This window comes from Balaenoptera borealis (genome assembly GCF_965194805.1).
Source record: "Balaenoptera borealis genome assembly, chromosome: 6".
Taxonomy (NCBI): Eukaryota; Metazoa; Chordata; class Mammalia; order Artiodactyla; family Balaenopteridae; genus Balaenoptera; species Balaenoptera borealis.
The window spans coordinates 11,474,002-11,498,083 of record NC_138863.1 but is presented as its reverse complement, the minus strand read 5'-3'; the positions used below and the strand labels follow the sequence as shown (position 1 = coordinate 11,498,083).

Below are 24,082 nucleotides of genomic sequence, written 5' to 3'. Positions count from 1 at the left end.
CAGATATAATAGATGAATGATGTTTTTATTAATATGTACAATGTCCTAAATGATTTTCACTACACGAAAAAAATTTTTAGATGCAACAAATGCTCGTGTGGTTGGAAAACATCTGTCCTTTCTAAGGACTCGGCATGGGTTTGTGAGTGATGCAAGCGTGTTCTCATTGCAGGAGAGCCGGGCCTTTTGTGCACACAGTGTCCTTGTGTCCCGGGGCCTCCAGGCCCCCCAGGATTGCCGGCGTTAGATGGCGTAAAAGGATTCCCAGGTACAGACAATTTGCACACGAGTATCTTTTCAAGTACCGAAAGGGTCGATTCATTGGGCAGGAAAAAAAGGCATCAGACTGCTAGATGTCAGGATGTGGTTTATATGAATTTGGAGGGAGACTTTCAGAAACACACTCTGTTCACATAAAGTAAGCCAAAAATCCCATAAAAGCTGGCATTTCCCCTTATTCCGTCTTAGTTGCTGAACTCTAGCAAACCACTGTGTTATCCAGGAACTGTAAGCTCACTTTTCTACAGGGGACCAGCTGGTAACTCGGAGGAGTGAAGCAGCCATACCAAACACACACCACTTTTTTCTTCCATAAAGAAATAAGCCCCTGGGACTTCCCTGGCAGTCCAGTGGTTAAGACTCTGGGCTTCCACTGCAGGGGGTAAGGGTTTGATCCCTGGTTGGGGAATTAAGATCCTGCAGGCCGAGAGACGTGGCCAAAAAAAAAAAAAGAAAGAAACTCTCTCCCATTCTTTTTTTCAAGAGACATGACCCTTCTCAGTCTAATTTTTCATGTCCCCCCTTTTGATATCATCATGGGCACATGCACTATTTCACATTATTCTTAACCGTACAAGCACGATAACAAACTCCACCAATGGCCCCAGTGCCGGGAAAGATAAGGAGTGGTGAGGACCGCAGTAAACTGCAGGGGCTACGCAGTAAATGGGAAGGTGCCATCAGGCACTCAACTCCAGCCTGTTGTTACTTGGCAGCCTTTTAGGCTCTGTGCTAATCTTCCAATTTTTCATGGGAAGAATAAAATTGGGATATTTTTTTTTCTGAAATCTCATGTTTTTAAAAAATATTAGCCGTCAACTTCTGAAGGAAGAAACATTTCAGAGGCCAATATCCTGAGGACTAAATAAAGCATATGTCGCTTCCCTTGTCGACGTCTGTGCCAGACCAGGACTCTCCAGCTCAACACTGTTGCTCCAGGCTGTCTCTGCCTCTGCTCTCCCACCTTCCCCTTCCCTGGTCATAGAAAGGACCACGGACAAAGCCTTGAAGTAGAAAAAGTCTATTTTATTCGTTGGGTTCCTCTGCCCCTGTGCCACTCTGCTGGCTACCCAGGGCCTTCACGTGGTATCACACACCATCTAGGTTCTGCCATTAGCACCTTGGTCTATAGACACCATCCTCAAATGATTTCTCATTAACTAATAAGAGCCCTCAAGTTACAGAGCCCTTGCTCAGTGCGCTAGGCATGGTTCTAGATGTCTTCTGTGCCTCCATCCCTTATTCCTCATGTCAACCCTAGAGCTAAGTGTTACATTAACCCCATTTAACAGGTGAGGAAGCTGAGGTATCAGATGACATAGCTAATAAGTGGTAGAGCCTGACTCCAGTCCAGACACTCTCCTCTGGAGACATGCTCCCGCCTTCTACACTGGCACCCCTTAATTGCTGTACCAGGCGCTGCCCTTTGAGCCAAGTTAATCCAAAGCTCTACCTTTGGAGATAAGAGCATGTTTGCATGTTACCAACCATCCAGTAGACATTTGCATTGACACAGGGTCTTCGGGGAGGCTTGGTCTCAGTCCAAAGAAGAAAGGCTCATGGTGGCAGCTACGAGCACTGTGGCCAGCCAGTAGAGGACATGCATTAGGGCAGGGATCCTTTGTCATCCTCAAATCCTACCCACTTCTTCATGAAGGCCTTAGTTACTTTGCAGTCACTGCGCCCTGACTCCCTGAGACAAGCCTGACAGGAAAGGATGGGGCAAAGAACAGGGGGAAGTGTTTTTCATACAGCTCCTATTTGACGCCCAAGTCTCTGGGGGAAATGTTAAAACACAAACTAAAAGGAAGGGAGGAAGGCAAAGAACAAAAGGAAAGCCATCGTAATTTTCCTGCATCCCCAGAGTGATCTCTGGCCCAAGGCTAGTGATGCAGGCGGGCAGCTGACTGCTGCTAACCAACCAGTCGCATTGCTGTATTTTCCTTGGTTTTCCTACATTTGAGGTACTACAGGTACAGCTCAAAGAGATGCATAAGCAGTAAAACTGTTTGGATTACTTTACAAAAAATTCTCCTGGCTTAAATCTTGCAAAAAAAAAAATCTGAATAAACATTTGTTAATAAACTGACCTGAGATCCATCCAAAAGATCCTCTACAGGGATCCTCTTTACAGAGATATTTAAATAGAGGAAGTATGAAATAATACAGTAAAACGCAATTTGGCAACCGATATACAAAGCCTCAGAAAGATTTGTACCTGTTTGGACCTGCAGTTACACTTTTAGCAATTTATTGTAAAGGAAATCATTGGATAAATGTGCAGAACTAAATATCCAGAGGTATTTATCATAGCATTGTTTACAACAACTAAAGTTGAATAAGACAATCTAAATGTCTAAAAATAGCTGTTAGCTGAATGAATGATGGTTCACCCATACAATAGGCTACCATGCAGCCATTTAAAGGGAAGCTATAAGTCCATATTTATTGCCATATGTACAGTATGATTCCAAAAAAGTGTATTATGAGTCCTATGCATTTATGGATATAAAATTTTATGAGTAATGCACATGAAAATTTTAGCAAATACTGTCTTCTGGTGGTAGATTTATGCGTGATTTTTTTTTGAATTTTATTTTATTTTATTTTTATACAGCAGGTTCTTATTAGTTATCTATTTTATACATATTAGTGTATATATATGTCAATTCCAGTCTCCCAATTCATCACACCACCACCACCCCCGTATGTGTGATTTTTATTCTCTTCTTTCTCTATAATTTTTTTTTTACAATGAACACCCATTACTTTTATCATTAGAAGAAATAAATGTGTCTCCTTAAAATTATAAAGACAAGAATTTCAGGAAGCTAAAATTTAAGAGTTCTTGTTTTGAATGTTATCTCTTATTCCAGTTATTTACTCCCATTCTTACCTTGCACTGTGTGTTTTAATAAAGAAATTTTCTTTCTTCAGAAGAAAACATCCTGTTTTCTTCACATACTGCATTACCCTGGCTATTCAGAGTTTGTGTTCAATGTATACTTAATAATTTACTGCTTTCAGGAAGACAAGGGGCAGCTGGCATTAAAGGAATCCCAGGGTCCCCAGGAAGCGCTGGTCTTCCAGGATTTCCAGTAAGATTTCATGGTTTTAAAGCTTTATTTAGTTTCAATTTGGAAAATGGAGCACTCTGGAAATATGGTTGCACCCCATATAGGTTGTCAGTTTGGTGCCTGGCAAGGAGCACTTAATAGTAAAGCACTTAGTAGATACTTGCTGATTGAATGAATAAATGAATGATGTGCGAAAGAATAAGTGAATGAATTAATGAATTTATAATCATTTCAAATGGTATCAGAGACAAAGCTGATCAGTGGTTGCCTGGGGCTGCGGTTGGGAACAGGGATGGACTGCAAATAGATTTGAGGGAATTTGGAGGAGTGGTGGAAACGTCTTAACACTGGATTGTGGTGATCGTGGCATGAATGTGTAAATTTACTAAAAATCATTGAACTGTATTCTTACAAAAGATTCATTTTATAATATGTAAATTATACATTAATAAAGTTGTTAAAAAATTAAAATCAGAAAGTTACACTTGGATAAGTATATTTAAATCAAATTATCCATAGATGCATATTGAAATTTACCAATATTCTAACATAATCTGAATTATGATGAAGGTTGTATCATATTGAATTATATTATTGTATATATATTGCATTGAATTACACTAATTGAATTTTTTTATAGTTTTGGAAGAAAAAATAAAGCCAAAAAGCTTGAAATTTTACTTGTGGGCCAAAGCAAGGGTCTGGAAAAAAATTCATGTTCATTAAAACTGAAAAGTTCTTATTGACATGTTTTAATATTGACACAAGAACTGTACCCAAATGCAAGGTAGACTCATTTTTGTACCACCCTAGGGATTCCTGGGTGCTCAGGGTCACCCAGGACTTAAAGGAGAAAAAGGTGAAGCATCTCAGCCAGAGAGACAAGTGGGTGCCCCAGGGGATCCAGGGCTCCGAGGACATCCTGGAAGAAAGGGCTTGGATGGAATTCCTGGAACTCCGGGAGTAAAAGGATTACCAGGACCTAAGGGAGAACCGGTTGGTATCGAGCAACTTTTTTCAAATTACCCTCCCTCTGAATGAAGGGCTCTAAAGTTAAGACATCAGATGATTTCTTTTCAAAAAATTGTTGGCCATTCAGCACAGTTCATCCCTCTAACTGCAGGATGAGGCATCTTCAAAAGAGCCGTAACAACCCGAACAAATATTTATAGTATTTTGACAAAATAAATAGCACTCCATGGTTTTTTTAGCCCATGGAAAATTCTACATTGATAATGACCTTGTTTCATACACAAGTTACAATTCCACATTTGTATCAAATGAGTTTATAGGGAAGTTCAGAAAATGATTAATAATGGAAAGTTTTAGTCAACATTTTGGGGGACAATGTTCATTCTTTTAAGTAAAAATAAATGCATAAGAGGACAGAATATTTAGGGTTTTGTCATTTGGGTAAATGTTTTGTCATTTACCATATTTAAGTTTATATAATTCTGTCTCTTTTCATGGGATGGAATCTCTCACATGTTCAAGTGAGAGGTTCCTACCAGGATCTTTTTTTTTTTTTTGACATCTTTACTGGAGTATAATTGCTTTACAATGGTGTGTTAGTTTCTGCTTTATAACACAGGGAATCAGCTATACATATACATATATCCTCATATCTCCTCCCTCTTGCGACTCCCTCCCACCCTCCCTATCCCACCTCTCCAGGTGGTCACAAAGCACCGAGCTGATCTCCCTGTGCTATGCGGCTGCTTCCCACTAGCTGTCTAGTTTACATTTGGTAGTATATATAAGTCCATGCCGCTCTCTCACTTCGTCCCCAGAATCTACTTTTAAATGTCATAGAGGCAGAGGCCGAGAACCTATCGCATGGATCTGAGAAGTTTGCGAGACATGCTGCCCAGCCTGTTTTATGAAATACCGGTTTCTCCCAGGGTTCATCAGTGTCGTCCAATACAAAGGGTTTCACCTCAAGCAGAGTACCTTGTCAAACAAATTTAAAGATTCATTCACAGACCCTTTAATATGAGAATATGAGTAGTGACTCCCCAGGTTGTGGATATGACATGCAGACTTTCCTAAACCTTTTAACTACAAAATGCTTTTTGAGTGGAAGCAGCTAGCAGGGCCAATGTTTCAGACTCTCTTTGGCAAACTGTCAGCTGCCCCTCCAGAGTGGCAGTTATGCTTAAAGAGGGCTGGAGTCTGGAACTCTTTTGGTCTAGTATCAAGACAGTTCACGTGATGCTCCCATTTACATCGCCCTAATTTTTTTTATTAGTTCTGGTAAAGAAGTCCCAGAAAGTAAGAGAAAATCAAGGAACTGATTTGAGTCTTACACCCTGCAATTATAAAAGAAGGATTAGTCAGTCCCCCATTGACACTGAACAATGAAAAATCCAGTCAAATTTATTATTTGGGGCCATGTTGGAGAAGAAGGGGAGCTTCGATTATTTTGTCAAATTCAACTTCTTTAAAATAACTCATTTTCAAAGTGACAGACTATGAAATTAACAACCAAAAAAGATATTTTATAAGAAAAAAATTACTATAGATAGACTATCTCCTTTTTAATGAAAATACCTGGTGAAAAACCAATCAAATTAAAGTTTGCTCTACTGGTTTTATTTTAGAAATGTGCCAGTAACATGAATGTCACCTCTAATGCCATTTGAGTTGTTGGCCAATTTGAGCTAAGTTTTTGGGGCTGTTGTCATATGTGGCATCCCATTGTAGGACACCTCAAGTGGGACTCAACAGAGTTAATGAAATGTTGCTGGATTCCAAAGGGCAAAACAACAGACATCATTCAGTGCTCTTATTTTAGGAACAATGCCCTTCAGGTAACAACTGCTTTTTAATTCAAGATCTTCTCCATGACAACCTAACTGGTATTCATATTCATGGTGAGGTTAGCCTGTGTAAAGGGATACTGGATGAATCACTATCCAAACATATTTCTATTGATACAGGCCCTGAGTGGGGAGAAGGGGGACCAGGGTCTTCCAGGGGATCCTGGCATCCCTGGGTCCCCAGGACCTGCAGGACCGGCTGGACCATCCAACTATGGACCTTGGGGAGAGCCTGGTCCAAAGGGCACCCAAGGACTTCCTGGAGCCCCTGGACCACCTGGAGAAGCCGGTTGGTTAGTTTTCTTTCCAGTCCTGTTTTCCTGTGGAGTGGGTTGATGGTTCCTAGTGCTAGTGAAACTCCCTCAAGACTAATGAACGTATAGAAACATGCTTCTAGTAAATAGACGATGTCAACTTGTAGACACTGGGAAATAACATGTAGGATATGGTAGAGATAATCCTCTTTTCCCCTGTTACTGAGCAGTACAGCTGAAATTTCCTAGGAATCGTCTATATCCATTACTGATATAAATACACGGAGTGAATAGATCCTAAGAGATGAGTGGAAGTTAGTTACGATAAACAAAGGGAAGGCAAAAACCTATAGGATTGATCTTGGGAAGCCTCTTCCTGGGCCCAGGGCCCACTCATGTTATTGCAAATTTGTTCTTTTTGATTCATAACCTCATAAATGGTTTCTAAATAAAACTTCAAAATATCTAAGACAAATGAAGAAAAGCTGTCTTGATAATAAAGTCCCGTTAATTTTGGGATCCACGTATACTGAACGTAGTTGCGGGATTCAGGAGGGATCTGATCCTCAATGTTTATCCGTGGTGGAGAACATGGCGAAAGATGAGAATTTCACGTTACTGACAGTGTTAAACAAATAATGCTACCATGGTCGTTTTTTACTTCTAAAATCACTTTGGAGACCCAAAAAACCACTGGTCTCCAAATCTTTTTATAGCATCCCTCACCAGGAATAAAATTTTGAGTGCAGTATCCCCAGTAGTATTCACATACAGGTGACCCTCAAATAACACGGGAGTTAGGATGGGCAACCCTCTACGTGTATAGCTTAGAGTCAGCCCTCCTATGTGTGGTTCCTCTGTATCTGTAGTTCATGTAGTACTCTAGTATTTACAATTGAAAAAATCCACGAATGAGTGAACCCTCGTGGTTCAAACTCGTGTTGTTCAAGGGTCACCAGTATATTATAAATTGTATGCATGCATTTCTGTCCACACACATATGTAAAGCTTATTTTGTGATTATTCATACATGTGTATTTTTTTCTGCACCTTACCTTTGAGGCTGCTCTTCTAATCCAGGGATTGGCAAACCATGGCAGACCGCAGTCTCAATCCAGCCCACCTCCTACTCATGTATAGTTCCCAAGCTAAGAATGGTTTTTATATTTTTAAATGATTGGGGAAAAAAACTTTTGAATAATATTTTGTGACATGTAAAAATTATATAAAATTCAAGTTCAGTGTCTATATAGTTGTATTGGCACACAGCTATGCTCATTTATTTACAGATTGTTCCTGGCTACTCTCACACTAGGATAACAGAGTTGAGTGATTGCAGCAGAGAACCACCTGGGCCATAAAGTCTAAATTATTTACTATCTGGTCCTTCACTAAAAAAGTTTACTCAACCCTCTTCTAATCCATCTTCAAATCTTCTTCTGTTCTTTCTAAATGTGAATTTTTAGTGAAGGACTCCACTGTCATAAAATATATTATTACCAAATTTTCCCCATCACATTACTGTAAACTTATTCTTTCTATAAATATATGAATATATGGGCAATACTGATCACTAACATGTTTTTAATATTGGCCACTGTGGTCAGAATGTTATCTCAAATCTTTACCAGTGAGGCGGGCATTATTTTCTCGACACATGAGGAACTTAGGTTAAAAAACATGCCCAAGCTCACAGACCTTACAAAGAGTAGGGCCAAGATTCAAGCCCAGATCAACTTGTTAGGCCTCACTTCATGTTTTGTCCAATAAACCATACTGCCTTCCTGTGAATACTAGTCACCCAATAAATAAATATCCTACTAGTATTCACCAGCAGTTAGGCTGAATTCCATATTATCAATATTTTTAAAAATAGGCTCTCTTTTAATAGACCAGCATGTTGGGCTCTTAATTAAAACAAGGCTTAGACAATAGTAGATGCTTACATATATTTGTCGGTGGAATTTCTATGAGCTGGTCATCTTTAAGCCAGTTTTGAAGCCTATGGAAGCAGATTATTTTTTATATTCCTTAGGGTATGTTTATGAACCCCTTATAATTGTGTTTTTCCCTTCTGAAGAAAGAAAAGCTTCAATATGCACGCCAATCTTATGATGCATATTTTCTTAAGGTCCTAAGGGAGAAATCGGTGTTTTGACACCAGTTCCAGGACCCCCAGGACCTCCTGGGCCCCCAGGCCATGCTGGCCCTCAAGGTCCACCTGGTGAGTATCCCTTTGCCACATCTGGTACATGGCATCAGAGGGCACCCTGACTCTCCTAGTTATAACTCTCCCATTATAAGGAAAGCATATAGTCACTGGCTCCAGAAAAGAGTGCAGGCCAGAAGGGACAAGCCAACAGACAGGAGACTTGCTGTTGTCCTTTGAGGTTATCCAGATTATTCCTTTAGTACTTCTGATTCCAAAACAGAATCTATACAATTACTTAAGAGGAATTGGAATGCAGAACAATCTTCATGGAGTTTTGGTGGAGGAGCAAGGAATGTGGGCTGGTGTTTAATCAGGACAGTTCCCACAGCTTCTTCATTTGAAAACTTAACTTCTTTGCCAACATCATCTAAAACTTAACTTTGCATTGATGGAGGGAGACATATAGTTCAAGATATCGAGAATATTTCTTTTTAGGAGTTAAATTGTATTTTCAAAATTATTTGCACCTCCTAATGATTAGCTCATTGCATAGAAATGGGGAGGAAGGTGGGGTTATTATTTCTTAATTTCCAAAAAGATCTGGGATGACCCAGAAACAAACATTTTGTTTTAAGCAAGATAAAGGGAAGGTGCTGATGTAAATGTATGCATGTTTTTAAGGTATCCCTGGATCCACAGGAAAATGTGATCTGGGTCTTCCTGGGCCTGATGGTGAACCAGGAATTCCAGGAATCGGATTCCCTGGGCCTCCTGGACCTAAGGGTAAATTTAAAAAAAATTTTTAAACATAAGGTTCATTGTGGATATTTATAAAATATAAATACGTATAATGAATACTATAGGAAATATCCATTAAATCCTTTAAAATGATGTTTTCCACCAGTCTTAAATGGGAAAAAAACCTTACAATAATTTTAGCAAAAGAGGGAGAATTCACATTGATTTATGCAATCTCATCGCAGTCATATTTTTTTTAATTTTTTTTTTTTTGCAGTCATATTTTTTAAAGTACATAGAAAAAACCATAAGGAAATTCACTAAAATGGTAATAGTGATTCTTCTTGATTGCGGGATTATGAGGAATTTATTCTTCTTAATAAATGCCTGTACTTTGTACATTTACACATTTCTTCACCTTATACATTTCTTTTATAACAAAAAAAAAAAAGAACTGTTAAATCACCGATAGCTGATCTCCCTATATACTCCCAAATAAATTACGGAAGTTATTTTCCTTTAGGGAAAAATGCTGTTTCTCATCAAAGCCGGAAAACACTCCAAAGAAATCCAGATGCTAAGAACTCAAACAGTAACCTAAGGTTCCCTGCTGACAAATACATCAAAGTCCTTCCAGGATGACATATGAGTAATCTCAGTCCCTGGGATGTCCCATAGAACTTCAGATTTTATGATAATTTCATGTTTGTTTCAATGTTGTTTAAAGTGCTTATCCAAATATAATCCATTTTTTGGTGCTTCATCTCTTACATTAATATGTCAGCAATGTTCATCACACATCAGTTCTGCCCAAATATAGGAATATTGATCTCAATTGATGAGTATTTGAAATAGAAAACATAATCACATGGTCCCACATGATCTCACATGGTCCCAAGAATGGCTTTGACTCCAGTTTCTTAGATTTCTTCCCAGTGATCTTGAAGTAATGCAACCTGGCCCATGTTTTAGCCAAGTGCTTCGTGGACCCTGCCTTGAGAAATTGCATCCTAGCTTGTAACTCTGTGGATTTGCCTTCTGGAAGGAGACTGTAAACTATGGGAAACAGAACTAGCATAAGGGCTTCTTGAAAGTGGAGATTCAGAATTTCCCAGTTGAACCTAATGAATCCCATGAAATAACTGTGAATTTAAAATCGGTCAAATTGGTCAAACCAGGGACTTCCCTGGTCGTCCAGTGGGTAAGACTCTGTGTTTACAATGCAGGGGGCCCGGGGTCTATCCCTTGTCGGGGAACTAGATCCCACATGCATGCCGCAACTAAGAAGCCCACATGCCACAACTATGAGCCCACATGCCACAACGAAGATCCCATGTGCCGCAACTAAGACCCGACACAGCTAAAATAAATAAATAAATGAAATTGGTCAAATTAGGGGCACAAAGGAACTCTCTGAACGCAGCCTTGATCTACCAGGCTTTCCTCTGTTGAACCACAGACCAGAGAAAAAGATGTGTGTTAACTCCTTTCTCAACTCTCCTATTATAAATGCATAAAAGAGAAGTTAATGTTCAGTGGCTGTTATAGAGCTTTAGGAAGTAATTCTCTTGAGCAACCCATGTTAAGAAAGGCTACCTGGATGCTGGAAATGCTTTATATCTTGATCTGGGTCATGCTTGCATAAATATATAGACACATTTAAAAATTCATTTGGCTGTACACAGTATGCAAGATATACTTTTTAAAAAAGGCACCCAAATGGTCAATCGGTATCAGTGGTTTAAAGAATTGCTCAGTCAAACTTTAGTGGTGCTAAACAACAAGAATGGAGAAGGTAATTTTTTAAACTGGGAACCAATGTAATCTGATTTGGAATTGACTTTTTTAAAGTGCTAATTGAGCGGTTGGCATTCTCATCATTTAAACTTTCATAAAAATACCTAAGAGCTACTGTTCAGAATCTTTTAAGACCTGTCTTACAACCTTTGTTATTTTTTCTCTGTAGGAGACCAAGGTTTTCCAGGCACAAAAGGATCACCAGGCTGTCCTGGAGAAATGGGAAAGCCAGGGTTACCTGGAAAGCCAGGCCTCCCAGGAGTCAAGGTCTTTGAGAATTAAAATTCAGACTGATATTGGGGAGGGGAGGGGAGGGGAAGGGCGATTAAGTCAGCCAGTTAGGATTCTCCTACCTGTCAGGATGCTTTGTGTGTAGAAATTGTCAATATATTTGTAGATGATGAAGATGCCGACTTTTTAAAAAGTTTCTCTGAACCATCACTCCCCTTTAGAAAGGAGAATAGAAGGTGTAAGAAGACCAATCTGCCTCTCTATTTCTTCCTTAATCTTCAGAAACATTCAGAGTACTTAAAATGGGAAAACTCTAGAAACAGACTTGGATATCTATGAGAAAAACTATCAAAAGGAGAGACATCTAGACTTTTTACAGAAAATTCCACAGTCTTCTTAAAAAGTGGAGGCTATGAAGAATTACTAAGCACAGTTTTATTTAAAAAGTCAGCTACTACAATTGAAAAAGGAAAGTGGATGGAATGGTGGTGACTGTGCAAAAGGGACATAGAACCTCCATCACGGAGACATTATTTTCAAGTAAATAGCCCTAAAGAGCAGTCAATAGTCAATAAGGATTTGAAAGCATGATACAGTAAAACTAACGTAATTTCTGTGCTATAGGGAGAACCAGGACTAGCCATGCCTGGAGAACCAGGAGCACCAGGTTTGCCAGGAGAAAGAGGCAACTCTGGGGAAAATGGAGAAATCGGACTCCCTGGACTTCCAGGTCTCCCTGGAATTCCAGGAACTGGAGGGCTTGATGGACCACGAGGTAAAATAGCAAGTGTGATTACTTTTCTCCACTGCGAACTCAGCTAAAATGCTGCAAATTGAATGTGTAGGTGCTCTAGGGGTGAAGAACTCTTCTCAAACTTCTAGCTCAATAAATTGAACGTGCGAGGCTTAATTAACTTTCCATTCAAATTTCCATTCCATTGCTGCCCTACCTTTGTTCCTTCTTTCTTCCTTCTTTCCTTTTTAATGAGTGTCCTCTATATAAGACATATCAATGGTGTTAAATATAAGTTCGATTCAGGGGGGAAAGTTATAAGAGAATGACTGGGATAGCAATACTAGGACCTTGGGTTTTGGCACCCGATTGTATTCTTGGACTCTATTTTGCAGGGGATCCAGGGCTGCCTGGACCACCGGGAGAAAGAGGCCCCCCAGGAAGGTGCAAAGAAAGTCTCAGTGGAGCTCAAGGACTTCCAGGCTTAAATGGATTGAAAGGGCAACCAGGTAGGGGGAGGCCCTTGAAACCAGTCACCAGGCGGGCAGATGACATGGGACTCCTGCTCTGAGTTTTGCTGCTTCACATGAGAACTATCCGGTAACAAGTCCTGACCACTGTTCAATGGGAAAAGGGATTTCAGAAACAAAAACCTGTTGTCATGAATTTGTTGCAGTGAATACCAACTATAGAGTAAGAGACCTGAAGTTACTACAGTAAAATTGGTTTGTGTCTTGTACGCAAGAAGATATGAACAATGCAGATATATACAGATGTATATTTACATATATATATACATATAAACTCTCAAATAAGTTTTATCTTTAATACTTTCATAGGTATATTAAAGTGGTAAATGTATCCTTATTATTGAAACAAAGTGAATGTATGCAAAGGTATATGTTTACAAGTTACAAACTAAAGTACATAGTTGGTTGCTTTACAAGCAACATAAAGGGTATGAAAGTAAATCTAAATTATGAAGGCTAGGCAGTCATGGGAAATTTACTATCTTTTTGGCTCCTCTCAACCAGATCTGTGAACTGTTTCTGGGGAAAAAATCCTTTAGAACTTGCCTATTATACTTATATGTTCACAAACAAAATTTTGGCCAAGATGTTAATTGTTGTAGTGGTGCTGTTATTGTTTCTAGAAGCATCTGGTGGCTTGCCGCCACGTGAGTGGCTCTGTATGAATTCTGCCGGTTAAAGACTGTGCCACAGTCAGAAAGTGCATTCCCAAGATGTGCCTGCAGGACTAGAAAATAAATCTAAATTCTACACTATCATTACTTCATGAATCGTTGAAACACAGAATGTTAAATCCAGAAGGGATCTTAGAATTTTACAAAAGGGGACCTAAATCTATCAATTAGAAAAGTGTGTGGCTTGCCCACAATCACAGAGCTAAATATTTACAGCCATAAAATATGTCTGGAGTTGGTGTGGAAAGCAATTGTGCATTCATTCATTCATTCATTCATTCATATACAGGCAGAAGAGGCGAAACGGGGCCAAAGGGAGACCCAGGTATCCCAGGCTTGGATAGGTCAGGATTTCCTGGAGAACCTGGACCACCAGGAATGCCGGGTCATCGAGGGGAGATGGGACCACCTGGTACGAAAGGATATCCAGGAAATCCAGGATTTTTAGGGCCACCAGGTACCCTTTATGTGCTTTTGTTTTTCTTCTTCTCTGTTTTTCCACACTTTCCTTTTAAGGTAGCTGTGTAAACTAGAGACAGGCATAGGCTTTTGACTCTAAGCTTCTCTTTCATTTAGTATAAGTTTTTCTTCTGAATTATTTGCAAGGAGCCAGAGGGCTGGGAACTGGTGGTAGTGGGATGGTCAAATTTCACAATTACCCACAATATGACTATTTTCGCTGTGTAATCTTGTTAATATATTACTAGTGAAATATATTTGCTAGTATTTTGTTGAAATTTTTTGCATCCATATTTATAAGGGATACTTACTGGTCTGTTTTCTTGTGATGTCTTTGTCTGGTTTTGGTATCAGGGTAATGCTATCTTATTGAACAAGATGGGAAGTGTTTCCTCCTCTTGTATTTTCTAGAAGAGTTTGTGAAGAATTGATATTCTTTAAATATTTGATAGAGTTCATCAGTGAAGTCACCTGGGGCTGGGCTTTTCTTTGAGAGAAGTTTTAAAATTACTAATTCAATCTCTTCGCTTCTTATAGATCTATTCAGAATTTGTATTTCTTCTTGAGTCAATTTTGGTAATCTGTGCCTCTTCTAAGAATTTGATTTTCTGGCCTGTCATTGTTCATAGTATTCCCTTATAATTCTTTTTATTTCATCACTTTTTATGGTTTATATGTTTGGGGGAGAATATTTCAGTAGTCTTCTCATGGCATAAGGACCTCACTGATCTCTCCTTCAGAGAAGAGTCCAGAATAAGAACTTAATCTGCTAATTAACCTTTCATTTATATTATTGAGCTACTATCATATGCCATCACTGTTCCAGGCCCTAGAGACACATTGGTGGATAAGACTCCACCTCGAACAATGGGGAACACAGTAACAAACACATTTAAGAACTAAGTTCATCTAGAGACAAATGCTATGAAGAAAGTAAAATAAGGGAATATAACAAAGTTATTGATCAAGGGTTGGGAGGTGGGAATGCTCCAAAACTTCAGCATATTTTCTTCTCATCCACAAGTGTGATTTGCTACCAACTTCCACATCCATGATGTAAAAAAAGACCATTTACTGACCCATCTCCTAGACAAGTGCGATAATTTTCCTGTTTACAGAAACCATTTTTTCAACACTCTTTCTCTCTTTCTAAGTATAATTCATTTTATTTTATGGAGTATTTCGCTTTTCTCATTCTTCACAACATGTGCTGCCTTGTGTTAATTTGTTTCCATAGGTGAAAAAGGAATGATTGGGATGATGGGGTTTCCCGGAAACGTTGGCCCTCCAGGGCCTCCTGGGAACCCAGGCACCCTGGGACAGAGGGGTAAGTGATAGAATATCTTTCCAGCTATCAGGAGGCATAAACAATGTTCATTTAATAGCAGAAAAATAAATTATATTTTATTCTTTGAGGAGAAAGTAGTTCTGAGAAAACCTTATATTTGATTTTGCAGTTTTCTGTATTCCTTTGTCCCTTTTGAATAGTCATATTTTCTCCCTACAGGCTTAGACCACTACCCTCATGTGGCTGCCTGTTTGGGGGCAACTGTTTATCAAGTTCTCAACCTCGTTAACCTTTTCTGGTTTATTTGTCTTGTTTTGTTTTATGGTAAGCACTGTTAACTTTTGAATCCTCATGAACTTTTAAAGAATTAAGGAACTGATGTTGTTACGCCTGTCTCTTAGGGAGCTTTGGAATTCCAGGAGTAAAAGGCGAGAGAGGATCCCCAGGTGCCAAAGGGGAACAAGGAGATAAAGGAACTCCAGGGCCTCCTGGAATATTCCGCTTAGTCGGGGACAAAGGGGAACCAGGACTCAAAGGTACAAATGTCCTTACGTTTAGAATCAGAACATCAGAGCTGATTCTGGGCCTAAGAAATTATCCAGGAAGATCCCTTTAGTTGACATATGAGGACATTGAGGACCAGGATTTAATTTCCCGCCCAAGCTCACAAAGCCAGTTGGTGACTGAGCTGGGCTGCAACTGGGTTTTGTGTGCCCTGAACAGTAATATGTTGCCTCCTTAAATCGTAACTTTTTATTTCTAAGTTAATTCTGCAGTTTGGTCTGCTGTCTTTAAATTTTCACTAGCCAGTCTTTAAATTCTAAGCCTCAAAGCCCCCTTTTGCCAAGTATGGTGAAAATTAAACCTTTAGAAAATTCCACATAAAAAACTTCCCTGGCTGGAATAGAAACTGCACCCCAAATTCTACTCTATTCTATCAGCTGCCAGGGTGAATTTTTCTGATTGCATCTAAAAATTGCTTCTGATACTCAGCATCCTTTGGGGAATAATTACTAAAGAGAAAATATGTTTTGATTACAAATCAATGCCTTAAAAATGCTGTTAATTGTTAGCTATAGCTGTTAAGCTCAAATTCAAACCCATTCAAATTATTTCAAGTTATTTAAGCCTTTGGATGACAGGTTTTGTTATATGATCAATACAGCTAATATCAAATCAAAATTTAAGAAGGTTTGCCTTGCGGTCTTCCTGATCCAATTTAACCCCAAGTAACTTTAATAAAACAAAGGATTTCTGGATAAAATTAAATGTTTGCAGATCAAACTTATATAAGCAGGGAAGAATAAAAGAAAAATGTGTTTGTAGTTGCAAAACCATATCAAGTTTTGAATAATTTGTAATCAACTTTGAGAAGTTAGATTGGAAGAAGATTTGCTTTAAAAATTCTGGATAGAGTTCTGTAGACCAGGCTGGCAAGACTGAATAGCTGTCTCTCCCAGAATTAGGAAGGACTTCACAGAAGTGACATTGGACCAGGGTTCTGGAGAGTGATTGAATCCAACTAATTTGCTAACTTAAAAAATGGATAATCAGGGACTTCCCTGGTGGTCCAGTGGTTAAGAATCCAATCTGCCTTCCAAGGCAGGGGATGCAGGTTTGATCCCTGGTCGGGGAACTAAGATCCCACATGCCGAGTGGCAACTAAGCCCGCGCACCACAACTAGAGAGAAGCCCACGAGCCGCAACAAAGATCCCACGTGCCACAGCTAAAACCCAATACAGCCAAATAAATAAATAAGTAAATATTTTTTTAAAAATAAAATAGCCATTCTGGCCTTTTGCTATTCCTCAAATGGGCCAAGCTTTAAAAATAAATAAGTAAAAGGATAATCATTGGGAAAAGAATCAGATTTTTTTCTATAAAGGAAAATTAGCAAGTAAAGGCCTTTTGGGTAGTCCCCCTTTAATCTGCTGTCAAAGGGATGGTTTAGTTCTGGGTGCAAACAGAAGACTGCATTACATTTTTAGCAATAGAATAGAAAGTAGTATGAATTTTATAAAATTCTTCTAGAACTGGTCTAAGCCAAGATGTAAAAAAAAAAAAATACTGGCACAAGTGTCCAGTCTTCATAAACTGTCAGACACCACTTCACTGGATTATTCTAGATGATTTAGGTAGTGTTGCAAACATTTTGAAAAAAAATATGAATAGCATATCTGTGCCTCCATAAACTAAAATTTGACTCTAACATCATGAATGCACAATGGGTACTAATTTACAATTAAAGAATTGTTTCTGTAAAACATATAGGGACACATGCTACTTTTATGCTTCTAGCAAAGTACAATTTGCATGGAAGCTGTCCTACATGTTTCCTTTTGGCTTTTCAAACCCACAACCAAGAAGCAGAGATTGAACCCCAACAACAGCAAAAGATCATACTATCTAGGCCTCTCTAATTTCTATGTGATTCATTTTTCGTCTGAGTTTCTGACTTAAAGACATCCACTGCAAATGTGGAAGAGCTATTGAAGGTATGAAAAGCACAGTCGTCCTCTCCTCAGGGAGTCTGCATGGAAGATTTAGGCATATGTACAAAAAGGTAATGAATAATACAAAACAACTGTTATGCTATTTTAGCAAAGACCTGTGAAGCCCTTCCCACATGCAGGTACTGTTCCAAGCTTTACCAATATTGACTCATTCAATTCTCACAACAACCCTAGGAGTAGGTTATTGCTGTCATCCCATTTTATAGATGGGAAATGGAAAGGTCAAATTACTCAGTGTCACTCTGATAGGAAGTGCAGAGATGGACCTCACACTGATGTTGTTGGTTCCAAAGTCCTTACTCAGCCTTCTCACTGTGCTGCCAGCTGGGTACCACTGGCAGTGAGCCTTGTGGGAGATGAGCAAAGCAGAAAACACCTCAACCAGGGTAGTCAAAGAAGCCTCCGTGAGCACTTGAGCACATGAGGGAACTATATTCAGTATCCTGTAATAAACGATAATGGAAAATAATATGAAAAAGAACTTATACATGTATAACTGAATCACTTTGCTGTACAGCAGAAATAACACAACATTGTAAGTCAACTATACTTCAATAAAATAAATTTCAAAAAAAAAGAAGCCTCCATAAAGAAGGATTTAAATTGTGAGTAGGTTTCAAATGAGCAAGGAATACTCTTGGCTTAAAATCTTTCCAAGTCTCCCCTTGCTTTAAGAATTCAAATTTCTTCGACTGGCATCCAGGTTTCTTTATCACTTGCCCTTTGCCTACTTCTCCAGCCACGTGACATTTACTTACTTAGCAATTACTTTTTAGTACCTACTGACTAGACATTTTTACTATGTCCTGAAGACACAGAGGTGAACAAAGCAGAGGTAGTATTCTGGTCATGAGGAAACTTACAGCTTAGTAAGGGAAAGAAACAATAATGTCTCTGTAAACAATTTATATCCAGGGCCAGGTAGTAAATATCTTAGGCTTTGTGGACCACATATGACACCTGTTGCATATTCTTCTTTTGTGTGTGTTTATCTGTTTGTTTACAACCCATCAAAAATATGAAAAGCATCCTTAGCTCTCCAGCCATTCAACATCAAATTCAACATCAAGTTCAACATCCAGCCAAATTTGGCCCACGGGCAGTTGTTTGCCACCCCTTAAAAACCAAAGCAAATGAATAAACTAAGTGATTTATATTTTTAGGTTATGATAAAGGATATAAATGGAAAAAAAACGAAAGTTACAAAAGAAAATATTCTAACTCCCTGCTACTCACCACTCCTTTGCACATGTTATTTTCTTGCCTAGGAATTCTGTCCCATTCCATGCTTTCTCCATCCAGCTAGCTCCCACTTGCTCTTCAAGACTGAGCTTAAAAATATCCCCTCTTTTTAAGGAACCTCCATACTGTTCTCCGCAGTGGCTGTATCAATTTCCATTCCCAGCAACAGTGCAGGAGGGTTCCCTTTTCTCCACACCCTCTCCAGCATTTACTGTTTGTAGATTTTTTGATGATGGCCATTCTGACCGGTGTGAGGTGATACCCCATTGCAGTTTTGATTTGCATTTCTCTAATAATTAGTGATGTAGGAATAGAAACGGAGAGGTAGAGAACGGACGTGTGGACGCAGTCGGGGAAGGGGAGGGTGGGATGAATTGGGAGATTAGGTTTGACATAAATACACTACCATGTGTAAAACAGATAGCTAGTAGGAACCTGCTGAATAGCACAGGGAGCTCAGCTCAGTGCTCTGTGATGACCTAGATGGGTGGGATGGGGGGCGAGGTCCAGGTGGGAGGGGATATATGTATACGTATAGCTGATTCACTTCACTGTACCGCAGAAAGTAACACAATATTGCAAAGCAATCACACTACAATTAAAAAAAAAAATCCCCTCTTCTCAGAATTCTTCCCTGTAGCCTATTGTGCCCAACTCTGTTACAGAAACTATCACACTGGGTGGTAATTTTTTACTTAGCTGTCTCCCCAGTTAAACACTAAAAACTTGGGAAGAGAGAACTTGATTTTTCTATGTCTCCAGCACTTAGAACAAGACCTGTCTATTAATTAGGTACTCAACACGTATGTGAATGAATGAATATGTAAGCAGGGAAACAGCCAAGGGAAGTGAATCTGCTTGAGAAAAGGCACAAGCTGCAGCCATGGATAGATTGTTGAATGTTTCAAGTGCCAGTGAAAGGAGTCTGTCATTTACTCTGTAGGCAAAAGAGATTCAATGAATATTTTTGAGCAGGAGAATGTGATCAAAGCCATGTTTTAGGGAAGGTAGGATGGTGTTGTGGGAAACGTATGAGACTTCTAGCCTGCAGAACTGGATTCGAATCCCAGCATTACCACTAACTGATGGTGTGACTCTATATTATTTCATTGACTTCTTAAAGAGTCTCAATTTTCTCATCTCTGCACCCTATCTGGAAAGGCTCAAGAATACACTGAGATTGCCTGAAGATTAAATAAGATAAATAAAAGAAAATAATGTCTTCCATAAACCAGCTACTTAATAAATGATAGTTGTAATAAATGGATTAAGAATGAAATAGTCCAGACAAGAATAGTAGTAGACAGCCATAAAAAGAAATGAAATGGAGGTATTTGTAATGAGGTGGATGGAGTTAGAGTCTGTCATACAGAGTGAAGTAAGTCAGAAAGAGAAAAACAAATACAGTATGCTAACACATATATACGGAATCTAAGGAAAAAAAAAAAGGCCATGAAGAACCTAGTGGCAAGACGGGACTAAAGACACAGACCTACTAGAGAATGGACTTGAGGATATGGGGAGGGGGTGGGGTGAGATGTGACAGGGTAAGAGAGTGTCATGGACATATATACACTACCAAATGTAAAATAGATAGCTAGTGGGAAGCAGCCGCATAGCACAGGGAGATCAGCTCGGTGCTTTGTGACCACCTAGAGGGGTGGGATGGGGAGGGTGGGAGGGAGGGAGATGCAAGAGGGAAGAGAAATGGGAACATATTGTATATGTATAACTGATTCACTTTGTTATAAAGCAGAAGTTAACACACTATTGTAAGGCAATTATACTTCAATAAAGATGTTTAAAAAAAAAAAAAAAAAAAAGAAAGAAAGGAAGGCAGAAAAAAAAAAAAAAAAAAGAATAGTAGTAGATAATCCTCTGTCATTAATTAAAAACAAAAAGAAGCTGTATTTAGGCCACTAATTCTTAAAATGTTGATTCAAAGTGTAAATGTTATGAAAATTGCTAGAGTTCTTTGAGAACTAACTCATGCCAGGCACTGTGCTAATGCTTTTCATGTATTACCTCTTTTAATCTTCTTTTTAAATAAAATATAAGCCCAAATCTGCCCATACTCTTAACAAATATGCTATGTTGTATTTCAATAATAGCTCAAAAATTTTAATCAGGATGTGGATAAGTCTGATAAAATTCTAACCTGTATTTTTAATACATAGTTTTTAACTTTAGGACTTGCAGGGAAGCCTGGTGAGAAAGGAAACAGAGGCATTCCAGGGTTACCAGGTTTCAAAGGACTCCAAGGGCCACCTGGACCACCAGGATCACCAGGTATAGCTGATTCTCTAATAGAAATATCAGGTGTTAAGTTTTCCTAGATCTAAATGTAACAAAAATGTGTTTCTAGAATATGAATTCTGCCCCAACAGTGTTCCAACAGAAATTTGCTTCTTATAATTTAACCAAATTATATTTCTTATAATTTAACCAAATTGTAGTCAGCCTGTATTAGCTAAAAAATGTTAACCTACATGAAGTTCTGTTTTGCACTCAAAATTTTATTTTGAAATAGCTGATATGTATTCTAAACTATAATTTATTACAACCTCATATATCCCAGAAGAAAGTAAGATAATGCTTTAGAGGTTTTCAAATTTGCCTCTTTCTATTTTAAACAAGTTATTGAGTTTGCAAAGTAATTTTTTAAACAAATAAAGTAGCCCCTTATTCCCTGTGACCACATCTGTGATGAAATTTATTGCATTGTAATAAAAGTTCCATATTGCATTTGAAAATCTGTTACTATATTGTCACAGGAGCCCCCTCTTTCCTGCTGGCTTTGGTCCTAGGATGATTCTGATGTTTGAAATCCAGGCCTGCTGACAAAAATCTAACTTTCTCTAATTTTACATTTTCTGAGTCACCAGTCCCTTCCTTATTTGAAGGCATAAATGCAGCTAAACAAGTACCTAAACCAGATGGTCTGGCTGTGCTGGATTCATTCATTTGTGCAAGCAACAAGTGTTTATTGAGCATCTACTATGTCCAGGAACTACACAGAGCGTATGACTATTTATTTGTTCTCAAGACCCCAGAGGAGATCCAGGCAGCATTGGGAATCCTGGTGAGCCAGGACCACGTGGTGTGCCAGGAAGCATGGGAAACATGGGTGTGCCAGGTAATGCATAATGTCCTGTTACGAGCCTACAACCTCAAGACAGGTCCTAATTCTAGATTTTCTGTATTGTCATTTTGGTTTTCCACTTGGTAGAAAGTTGGTGTAAAACAACTAGATTTGCTTCTAGACAAATGTACTGTATGCAACCAGAACATGAGTGAGAACAAAATAAATATTTACATTGTGTAAAAATCACCCATTAAGACTACCTGTTTTTAGTTTTTTAAGGAACCTCCATACTGTTCTCCATAGTGGGATGTATCCATTTACATTCCCACCAACAGTGCAAGAGGGTTCCCTTTTCTCCACATCCTCTCCAGCATTTTTTGTTTGTAGATTTTTTTGATGATGGCCATTCTGACCGGTGTGAGGTCATACCTCATTGTAGTTTTGATCTGCATTTCTCTAACAAGTGGGATGGGGGGGTGGGAGGGAGGTCCAAGAGGGAGGGGATATATGTATACATATAGCTGATTCACTTCGTTGTACAACAGAAACTGACACAACATTGTAAAGCAACTATACTCCAATTTAAAGAAAATTGAAAAAAAAAAAAGAAGACTACCTGACACTTTAGTGCTTCTGAAAAACCAACTTCTTGGGAGAAAGGTGGTTTGTGCAAAGGTGAGAAGTAGAACCCTTCAAGATCTCTGCCTTTACCGATTTACCTGATTTCTTTCCTAATTTCAGGTACTAAAGGAATGAAGGGAACTATGGGATTACCAGGTCTAGCTGGAAGACCAGGCCTCCCAGGTACTCATGGTCTCCAAGGAGATAAGGGAGAGCCAGGTTATTCAGAAGGTACAAGGCCAGGACCACCAGGACCAAAGGTATATAGGCCACTGAAGTATTTATGTTTTGGTGGTGGAATGAGTCCCTTTAAATATCAACAAGTATCTGGATTCATTGTGGGCAAAGAAAATTGAAAATATTACTGTATTTTCAGACAGTTATTTGAGGTTTTCTCCCCTCTCTCTATAACTAAGGATGCCTATCACACAACTTCAACTTCTGGGTTTATTCCCTCCAGTTTCAACCCCCAAGGAATTTCTCATAACCGACCCTGCAATTTAAGTGTGCTGCCAGGAGGAGGCAGTGATCACAAGCCCATACAAGTTGCCAGGGCAGTGTCTGTTTTTCTTGTGCTACAAAGTGGCCAGTCTCTGCTATAGACTCATCTCACACAGGCTTACAAAAATAAATGTTCCAACTTTGTAATAAAAAATACTTGTCTTCTTAAACATAATAAAAGATGTAAAATAAAATAAATTTAGAACATTCTTAAAAAGCAAAACCAAAAAAAATCCTAAGATATATACATTTATCTTTCTTAATTGTTTTAAAAGTTTATTGTCATTGCATTACACAGAGGATTTTCTATCTTGTCACAGTGTTCTCAGCGCTTGTGTTCTGTCAACTAGAGACTGGATGCCAAAGCCCTTCCTTGTATGTGGTATCATGCAGCAACCAAAGGTTTCAGTGTGGCTCAGCTGTTCTTTTAGGTTTATCTTCTTCCATCCTTTCTGCGTATAGCAGTTACACAAGAGCCAGAGCTAGAGTGATAGAGAATAATTAATAGAAATTCCCACAAGCAGAGTTTTTTCACATGGGATTCCATGGATCCCTGGGGAAGCCTGTTGGATCCAAAGAAGCCCACTAATCTCCTAAAATCGAATGAAAATTGTTTGGATACAGGTTTTCTGTTTTTTTGGTTTTTTTTTAATCAAGGAGTCTTATTTTTCATCAGACTTCCAAAAAATATAAAAATCGTTACTTAGGAGACTTTCTCCCTGACTCTCTTTTGAGCCAATAAAACACCACCTTTCCTAAAGATTTCCTCCAGCTGTAAAACAACAAGAAAGAAAACTTTTAGAAACCACAAAGACCCGAGAAAGTAACCCTTTACTACTTGGAGTTCAAACAAATTTCCTTTGCCCTTTATTTTATTTTATTTTATTTATTTATTTATTTATTTATTTATTTATTTATGGCTGTGTTGGGTCTTCGTTTCTGTGCGAGGGCTTTCTCTAGTTGTGGCAAGCGGGCGCCACTCTTCATCGCGGTGCGCGGGTCTCTCACTATCGCGGCCTCTCTTGTTGCGGAGCACAGGCTCCAGACGCGCAGGCTCAGTAGTTGTGGCTCACGGGCCCAGTTGCTCC

General features: G+C 38.9%; 1 protein-coding gene across 1 annotated transcript in view; it reads left to right on the top strand.

Annotated features, from left to right (window-relative positions):
• Positions 1-24,082, top strand: part of COL4A3 (collagen type IV alpha 3 chain) — a 134,085-nt gene that overhangs the window by 89,305 nt on the left and 20,698 nt on the right. The window contains exons 24-38 of the mRNA XM_082396164.1: positions 173-268; positions 3,307-3,377; positions 4,170-4,352; positions 6,296-6,464; positions 8,561-8,653; positions 9,263-9,364; positions 11,286-11,383; positions 11,972-12,122; positions 12,476-12,589; positions 13,574-13,741; positions 14,981-15,070; positions 15,433-15,567; positions 20,978-21,076; positions 21,834-21,923; positions 22,614-22,753. Coding sequence (XP_082252290.1) covers positions 173-268; positions 3,307-3,377; positions 4,170-4,352; positions 6,296-6,464; positions 8,561-8,653; positions 9,263-9,364; positions 11,286-11,383; positions 11,972-12,122; positions 12,476-12,589; positions 13,574-13,741; positions 14,981-15,070; positions 15,433-15,567; positions 20,978-21,076; positions 21,834-21,923; positions 22,614-22,753 — 1,799 coding nt within the window. The remainder of the gene's footprint in view (positions 1-172; positions 269-3,306; positions 3,378-4,169; positions 4,353-6,295; positions 6,465-8,560; positions 8,654-9,262; positions 9,365-11,285; positions 11,384-11,971; positions 12,123-12,475; positions 12,590-13,573; positions 13,742-14,980; positions 15,071-15,432; positions 15,568-20,977; positions 21,077-21,833; positions 21,924-22,613; positions 22,754-24,082) is intronic.